The 8679-nt window shown below is 42.7% G+C and overlaps 1 protein-coding gene across 3 annotated transcripts in view; it reads left to right on the forward strand.

The window, feature by feature from the left end:
- The window catches only part of mlh1 (mutL homolog 1, colon cancer, nonpolyposis type 2 (E. coli)), a 29081-nt gene extending 20735 nt beyond the window's left edge, over nucleotides 1-8346 (forward strand). Inside the window, exons 1-20 of one of the 3 annotated variants that reach the window (XM_071481012.1) lie at nucleotides 1544-1763; nucleotides 1858-1982; nucleotides 2249-2339; nucleotides 3478-3576; nucleotides 3686-3759; nucleotides 3884-3956; nucleotides 4049-4140; nucleotides 4247-4289; nucleotides 4532-4620; nucleotides 4733-4845; nucleotides 4937-5030; nucleotides 5133-5286; nucleotides 5511-5842; nucleotides 6822-6958; nucleotides 7104-7212; nucleotides 7295-7358; nucleotides 7436-7600; nucleotides 7704-7796; nucleotides 7877-7987; nucleotides 8089-8346. In XM_071481012.1, coding sequence (XP_071337113.1) covers nucleotides 1876-1982; nucleotides 2249-2339; nucleotides 3478-3576; nucleotides 3686-3759; nucleotides 3884-3956; nucleotides 4049-4140; nucleotides 4247-4289; nucleotides 4532-4620; nucleotides 4733-4845; nucleotides 4937-5030; nucleotides 5133-5286; nucleotides 5511-5842; nucleotides 6822-6958; nucleotides 7104-7212; nucleotides 7295-7358; nucleotides 7436-7600; nucleotides 7704-7796; nucleotides 7877-7987; nucleotides 8089-8244 — 2196 coding nt within the window. In that variant the 5' untranslated portion in view covers nucleotides 1544-1763; nucleotides 1858-1875 and the 3' untranslated portion in view covers nucleotides 8245-8346. Of the gene's footprint in view, nucleotides 1-1543; nucleotides 1764-1857; nucleotides 1983-2248; nucleotides 2340-3477; nucleotides 3577-3685; nucleotides 3760-3883; nucleotides 3957-4048; nucleotides 4141-4246; nucleotides 4290-4531; nucleotides 4621-4732; nucleotides 4846-4936; nucleotides 5031-5132; nucleotides 5287-5510; nucleotides 5843-6821; nucleotides 6959-7103; nucleotides 7213-7294; nucleotides 7359-7435; nucleotides 7601-7703; nucleotides 7797-7876; nucleotides 7988-8088 lie in introns of those variants that run through there. The other 2 variants (XM_071481013.1, XM_071481010.1) reach the window with 2 other exon arrangements.
- Nucleotides 8347-8679: the final 333 nt, after the last annotated feature.

Below are 8679 nucleotides of genomic sequence, written 5' to 3' on the forward strand. Positions count from 1 at the left end.
AAGAAGGATATCAGTTCAGAAGTATGATGTTACTGTTTCTCACCTCGACCTTCAAACACAAACGTCGACATAAGCTTATTAAAGTTTAAATAACATTCTACTTTGCACTTTGCTGTGTTTAATCTTTATTTGGCTGCAGATATCCTTGGCTGGTGGAGTTTTCTAACCAGGCTACAACATGTCTCTGGTACCGAGGCTAACTACAGAAATGAAAACTGAAAGACTCCATCAGAGCAGGAGGTATTTGGAAATCACCTTTCATTTTTACCCTCACAGTATCAGTTCCTACAAATCTACCCATATTTACTGTGTATAAAGGAGGACTGTGGAATCTGAGTTTTAAATATAGCCAGTTCAAATTTAATTTTTACTGGCTGTCATTGGTTTATTTGATGCAGCTACTTGAGGATTGTATGTTCCACTGTCTCTCTCATTTAGCCAGAACTATGTCCAGGTTGGACCGCATTGAGATCCCCTGCCTGATCATGATCTCCAAACAGCGCCACTCCCTGGACAGCCTACTCACAGCATTTTATTCTGTTGAGATCATCCTGCCTGAGGCCATAGTTAAGCAGCCTTGCAACATAATCTTGGCAAATACTATCACATTCAGAGACAATAACTTTGGTGTATATTTTTCAATAATAATAACATCCTCATCTCCGAGAACTGTTTTACTTTTGCAGGCTCTGGATTTTGGACCACCGCAGTCCTATTAATGAAAAATCCTCTCAAAAAGGCAATGGCTCTGTGAGGAATGCAGACACATAAGTGGTCTGGCCAACTATGTGCACAGTTGAAGATAACAGTGAATGTGCAGAGGGAAGCAAAACCATCATGTTTTTTCACCAAGTTCATCAACAGTTTTACATATTAAAACATTGTATTTAGTAGACTACTCATTTTAATTTGCCTGTACGCTAGATAGCAGTCAGTGGAGATCCTGCCCTTATGCCACATTTGCATACAAAAGATCTGGTTACAGACTACAGATTAATGGATCTGGACTTTGGACTTTTCAATGTGTTCATGTTAAACACAAAGTTGTTCTCTGATAACACCTGGGCAAAGATCAAGGTTAAGAAGAAGATTAATTTTGAAAATGTAATTTTTGTAACCTATGTATTTTTCTGTACTGTTCCGTAAGTGCTTCTGACCTCTGACTGTGCAAAATCGAGATCAACGTGTTTTTGATATTTTACAACAGGAATTGTAAGCTTCTTGTCGTATTATACTGCATTATAATAGTAATATGCATCCTAAGAACATAACTTTAATTCACTTGTATTGTTTAAAGGTGTTGTACACTATCATGTGGATGGCGATTTGTTCATATACGGTCTATGTGGTTATTAATCAATCATTGTGACGCGCTGTACTGATTTCGGAGCTACACTATATTTACCACAGAAGAAGACTTTCAGCGAATGACGTCTTTCTGACCGTCATACGCAGGACGCAGGCCCCGCCCCCACGCCGTCTCCCCGCGCTGTGTCATCAAAGATTGTTTATATTTGAGAAGATGACTCACCTTATCGTGGAAAAAGGGTCGCTGAAACAAAACTTCCGCCATCAAAATCTGCCACCACGCAGGACATAAAATGACAGCTTTTGTGTGATTTCCGTTTTTCTGTGGGAAAGTGAAGTAATTCAACTTTCTCGATGCTGCTAGTGGAGCAGATAATGTGCTCTGACACGCCGAGGGAGTGAGACCTCCTCTTCTTCTTCCCGTCTCCGGTTCGGTTGCACGTTGCGTTTCTTATGTGATGCTACACTTTAGCCTAAATATATTTACCTTTTAACCACAGGTACGTGTGTTCACAGCTAATACCTGCTGTTTAACCACTCTGAAACTAGGTCAGCAGCGGTGTGGACATGGCGGGAATTATCCGGAGGCTCGACGAGACTGTTGTCAACCGGATAGCTGCAGGAGAAGTTATCCAGCGTCCTGCCAACGCTGTCAAAGAAATGATTGAAAACTGGTAATTGACTTGCCACGTGATAAAGTTAATTTTGATAAAGTTAATTAATGTTAGATATTGGACTACTGGCTTAAATACCAAGCACTAGAAGCTATGAGATGACATTATATGGCTGAAGCCACCATTGTTTACATCCCGTTTGTGTCAAAGCCGCTTACCCACACCTGTAGCATAGTAACAGGCCAGTGACACTGCAAACTGACTGGATGGGTCCTCTTAAAAATATGTCAGTATAATAACTGCAGGTTTTGCTTTTTATGTCACAGTTTAGACGCCAAGTCCACCAATATTCAGGTGACAGTGAAAGACGGCGGACTGAAGCTCCTACAGATTCAGGACAACGGCACCGGCATCAGGGTGAGAGACAGGGGCGTCCCCGGGGTGGGGGGGGGGGGGGGGGTGATGTGTGGTTTTTAAATAGTGAGTAAAAACTTTGTAGCCTTTCACCTTGTCTGATTGTTTATCATCTACATTTACACTCACCCAGCACTTTCCTAGGAACACCTGCACACCTGCTCATTCATGCAAATATCCTGTCAGCCAAACACGTGACAGCAGTGCATCATGCAGATACAGGTCAGGAGCTTCAGCTGATGGACATAAGAATGAGGGGAAAAATGTGATCTCAGTCACTTTGACCGTTGCATGGTTGTTGATCTCCTGAGATTTTCAAACGATCAAAAACAAAAAAAAAAACGCGATAAGTCAGATACCCACTCTTATCTCATAGCCCACCTCCCTCAAAGTTTGACGTGTGCAGCATGTCAGGTTCCACTCTTATCATCCAAGAACAGAAATCTGAGGCTGCATTGGGCACACTCAACAAAACTGGACAGTTGAAAACTGGAAAAATGTAGTCTTGTCTGATGAATCTGGATGTCTGCCGAGGCATGCAGATGGTGGGTTCAGAATTTGGCTTAAACAGCATAAATCCATGGGTCCAAACTGTCTTGTTTCAACCGTCCAGGCTGGTAGTGGTAATCGTGTGGTGAATGTTTTCTTCGCACACTTTGGTTTGCTTGAAACCAGTCATGGTTTGAATGCTACGGCCTATCTGAGTATTGTTGCTGACCATATGCGTCCTTTTATGGCAACAATTAACCATCTTTTAATGGCTACTTCTCGCATGATATTACACCATGTCACAAAGCAAAAATTGTCTCAAATAGTTTTAATGAATGTGACGAGTTCAGTGAACTTCAATGGCCTCGCCAGGACCAGATCTGAATCCAGTAGACCAGAATCTTAGAGGAAAGTCTCCAGCTGCTTGTGACCACAAAGGCTGTGTTGAGAGCCAAATGAGACTTTACCCAGTGTTAGTATGGTGTTCCTCATAAAGTGCCTGTTAAGTGTAATGTCGTGATTCTCCAACATGTTATTATTTAAAGTCTGGTCATCTGCCCTCTTTGTGTATGTGTGTACACAGCGCTGATTCTCTGAGGAGCCGTCAGTTCATTCTGAATCTGTTGATTCCTGCTTTCTTTCACTGATGCAGAAAGAAGATATGGAAATTGTGTGTGAGCGTTTTACCACCAGCAAACTCCAGACCTTTGAGGACCTGTCAGCTATCGCAACCTATGGATTCAGAGGAGAGGTGAGCAGCACTGCTAGCTTTGATCTCCGGAGTGGTCTCAGCCTTGAGGGTAATAATACTGGCATAAATGTTGTTGTTCATCTCGTTTTTTGTCTGTTCTTGGTTGCAGGCCCTTGCTAGTATAAGCCATGTTGCGCATGTGACAATAACTACCAAGACAGCTGATGCCAAATGCGCCTACAGGTATAATAAAATTTGAAATGGTTCACTCATCTGCTTCTCTTTGAAGATTACATTCATAATAATAGATGTAAATTAACCATGATGGATGAGGTTTGTGATGGATCTATCCTCTTTTATCATGCAGAGCCAACTACAGCGATGGCAAACTGAAAGGCCCCCCCAAACCATGTGCTGGTAACCAGGGAACACAGATTCTTGTGAGTTCATTGAACACATCACCTGTTACAGAATGAAGTTCACGAAGGGTCAGAAACCTGCAACAGTGATAGTGTGCTTTCCCTGTGTGCAGGTGGAGGACCTCTTCTATAATGTGTCCACCAGGAGGAAAGCTTTGAAGAGCCCCAGTGACGAGTACTCCAGGATTGTAGAAGTGGTCAGCAGGTCTGGGTTTTGTTCCTCGTGTCTTGCAATTCCTGCTTTTTTGGTGAATATCATAATGTTTGGATTTCTTCTTGTCTGTATTCATTGTAACCATGCTGTTTTGAAGGTACGCCATACACAATTCAGGAAAAAGTTTTTCTGTCAAAAAGGTGAGATGTGCTTTTTTTTTTCTCTTTGATCCAAGCACAAAGCTATTGTAGGGTATTTTGAGGAAGAAATTTGACCATGATTGGCTCTATGATACCAGTCGACAGAAAGTCTATCCCTCCATTTCTGTGTAAGCTTCTCTTGTGACCAAAGGAATCAGATGAGACTACAGATATTCTTTTCTTTTTTCTTAAGGCAGTATTATTGTTTGTCTGTTTTTACAACTCTTGTTTTCCTTTCCCAGCAAGGAGAGACTGTGGCAGATGTGAGGACTCTACCCAACGCAAGTGTAGTGGATAATATTCGAGCAGTGTTTGGCAATGCAGTCAGCAGGTATTAATCGACCAATAAGGAAAGGAAAATCTGCTTTGATACTTTCTGCAGTTATGTGATCTCTTATCGTCTTAGCACTGACTGCATGACTGGCTCTGCGTTATGTTCCCAGGGAACTGATCGAAGTTGGCTGTGATGATCAGAAGCTCGCTTATAAGATGAAAGGCTACATCTCAAACGCAAACTACTCAGTCAAGAAATGCATCCTCGTCCTCTTCATCAACCGTACGTATCATGGAAATGTTGTTCACAGGTTAGGAGAAGTTAATCTTGTTAGCACTTTGTTAAATGGAGATTGTGATCTGTGACGCCTCAGATCGCCTGGTGGAGTCGAGCGCTTTGAAGAAAGCGATCGAAACAGTTTATGCTGCATACCTGCCCAAGAACACACACCCTTTTCTTTACCTCAGGTAACTAAATATGCATGTGTTTTTTTTTTATTTTTTTTTTATAATGGATTCTATCATGATTAAATTCATTTTATATTCACTTTTGGTATCTGATCACCACAGCTTAGAGATCGCCTCGCAGAATGTGGACGTGAACGTTCACCCCACAAAACATGAGGTGCATTTCTTACATGAAGACAGCGTCATCGAGAGCGTTCAGAAACACATTGAGAGCAAACTGCTGGGCTCCAACTCTTCACGCACATACTTCACCCAAGTATGATATGACTCAATCACTCTTTCTGGTACACTGGCATTACCACAACAGTAATTGATAAGATCTTCATGTTCTATTATTCCAACATTATTTTTGTTGTTGCTAAAGATCCAGTCCTCCCAGATATACCCAGTCAGTCTGTTCATCGGTGTTTTTTTCCTCGAAGATACAAAAACTTGAAGTATGAGGATGTATTAAGAGACACACACTCTGTGTTTGTGCAGACGTTGCTGCCGGGGCTGTCAGTCTCAGGTGGCACTGAGGTCAAGTCCTCCAGCACCACAGCAGATTCTACTGAGAGAGTCTATGCGCATCAGATGGTGAGGACGGACTGTCGCACTCAGAAGCTGGACGCCTTCCTCCAGCCGAAAGAGAAGCCGCCCCCTGATCCCGAACCAGCTGGTCCCAGCAGCAAAGACGCTGCAACCAGAACCACCCAGCCCGACAGCGTAGGGATGGATGAGACTGATGATGCAGATATGCTGGAGGCCTTGGCTCAGCAGGAGCTAGAGATGCCAGAAGGCGAGGAAGAAAACAGTGCTTTTGATGTTCCAAGGTGATTAACTTCCTTTCAAACTGAATCATGCATTAGATTGGGTGGGTCGCTATTCAGCAGAGGATTAAACGCTCAGAGTCAGAGCCAACTTGACAAATTCAGATGTTTTTTTTTTTTTTTTTTAGGTCAGGTCAGGTCAGGTCTTGATTGATGATTGATCCTGTAGCATAATGACCAAATCTCAATAGCAGAGATAAGAGAACGGTGGAGGAATGCAAAAGTAAAATGAATCGTCCCTTATGAGTAAGGTCATCCCTCTCTGGGTTAATCAGTTACTGATATCAGCTTGTTTACCTGCTACTGACCTCTGAAGAATTTTCAGTTTGATAGTTTGTATGATTGAGAGATTTTTGGTGCATGGGGTGATCCATGACTCGCTTTTAAAGCTCCAATTTATTATTATTGCTCTCAGTAACCCAGTTTTCTGCAAAAAAGTATTTATAAATCCAGGGTACACTGCCTGCCCGGCACCAAAGATCAGAGAAGCAATGTTGGGGACCAGCAGGTGAAGAAGAGTCAGCAACATCCAGCTTAAGACCCAGATATTTTTCTCAGTAGTTGGTAGAAACCTAAAAGAGTGGGTAAATAGTCACAGCTCTAAATGAATGCTGATGTTGCTCTGTGTCTGCTGGATGTGTAAATTGGTAATGTTTTGCTAACTTAACAACTGAGAAAACGATCACATGGCATGTGATTATATGCATCAAATAGTGGATTCCTTCTGCCCCCATGTGGCTGAAAAAGGAAGTCATGCAGTCTGATCTTAATACAGCAAAACACATATATCTGTCACTCATTAAGTGATAAGTGTGTGGTGAATATGTGTAAGCATCTTCACAGCCTGTTAAGTCTTTAACTGGTAAACTGTTGTGAGTTACTGTCTTGAGAATACAAGTGTCTGCAAACATACAGGGTGAACTTTATGCAGGAAGTGTGACAGCAGTGTGTGTGTGTGTGTGTGTGTGTTATTGTGAGCCAGGAAGCGTTCGAGGACAGAACAGCAGGAGGAAAAAGAAGAGGAGGACCTGACGGCTGGAGCCGTGCCAAAGAGACGGATCATAAAACTGAGCAGTATCAAAGAGCTGAGAGCTGAGGTCACTGAGAACACACACAAAGGTAGAGAAAAAATATGTAATCTACTCCAGCTAAACATATGGATCATACATCTTCTTGTCTGAGCAGTTAACGACTCAAAATAAATCAAATTTTACTTGTTGACACAATTTTCCTCCTCTGAGTATGTATGTATATATTTTCTCAGGTCTTCAAGAAATGCTGCAGAACCACTCGTTTGTGGGCTGCGTCAATCCCCAGTGGACTCTGATCCAACATCACACCAAACTGTACCTGCTCAACACCACCAAACTCAGGTCAGAGCCAGGAAACACATGGGTCATTTCCTGTGTTTCAGCCTGCTGCTTTATGTCTCATCTTTCTTCTTTTTGGTTCCAGCCAGGAGCTTTTCTACCAAATACTGATCTATGACTTTGGGAACTTTGGCGTACTGAGACTATCTGTAAGTAAAGTGTAGATTGTAAGTGATAAACAGATATTTGGGCAGTGTGAATGAGTTTAATGATTATGTGCATTCAGACTCCAGCTCCGCTCTATGACCTGGCCATGTTGGCTCTGGACTGTGAGGAGAGTGGCTGGACAGAGGAGGACGGACCCAAAGAAGGCCTGGCTCAGTACATAGTGGACTTCCTGAAGAAGAAAGCTGAGATGCTGGAGGACTACTTCTCCATGGAGGTAGACCAGGTCAGGTTCTGAGTTCATTTCTGCAACAACCCTACATGCTGCCAGCGTTTGCCTGCTTCTTCACAATGGGCCATGTTGTAAAATTGAGCCTCATGCATTGTAGGAAGGAAACCTGATAGGACTGCCGCTACTGCTGGACAAGTACACGCCTACCATGGAAGGTCTCCCCATGTTCATCCTGCGTCTGGCCACTGAGGTGAAGTCTCTCCTCATTTATGACAAGATTCTGGAAACACAAACCATATCTGAAGATTTTTGCTCGTTGGTGTTGTGCAGGTGAACTGGGACAATGAGAAGGAGTGCTTCAGAGACTTCAGTAAGGAGTGCAGCATGTTCTACTCCATCAGGAAGCAGTACATCCTGGAGGCTGCGCCGGGAGAGGAGCAGGTGTCATGTTGACCGCATTTTAAGTCTTCTACTATTCCTTACATGATACATTCAAGACAAAAAAAATAAAATAAAATTGTCATGTGTTATATTTGTCTCAGGGTGGTGAGGCGAACTCATGGCGTTGGAAAGTGGAGCACATCATCTTCAAAGCTTTCCGAACCCTCTTCAGTCCTCCGAAGAGCTTCAGTGAGGACGGCACGGTGCTGCAGATCGCCAACTTGCCTGATCTCTATAAAGTGTTTGAGAGGTGCTGAATCTGATGATCACACCTGACTGAAAATTCAAACCTACATGCTGCTGTTTTTGTACTTGATGTGACATTTGTTTTGTAAATAAATACTCTGTATGAAACAAAACTTCAGATGTTTATTTTTATGTGTGGAAAAACCATATACCACATTGTAAAAAAAGGGTCTGCAGTCTCACAGGAAACCCTTGTGCTGAATGGCCTATTTAAAAGTGCCAAGCCTTCACATGGTTTTGTGAAGGCTTGGGACACGCAGCCAGGAAAAATAGAACTGAGTCATGAATCCCATAACGATAGCTAAAATGTGCCAGCACACAAGCTCAACTTATTACTTCTACATCTCCCCCGTCACTCAGAAGTGTGCAGAGGAGGGATCAGAGTTCAGTGTGATGTAAAGTAAAACCACTACCAAATACTTTATGGGCAATTACAGGTTTAATAG

This window comes from Trachinotus anak, unplaced genomic scaffold, assembly GCF_046630095.1.
Source record: "Trachinotus anak isolate AG129_WGS33_773 ecotype Australia unplaced genomic scaffold, CSIRO_AGI_Tana_v1 ptg000007l, whole genome shotgun sequence".
Classification (NCBI taxonomy): domain Eukaryota; kingdom Metazoa; phylum Chordata; class Actinopteri; order Carangiformes; family Carangidae; genus Trachinotus; species Trachinotus anak.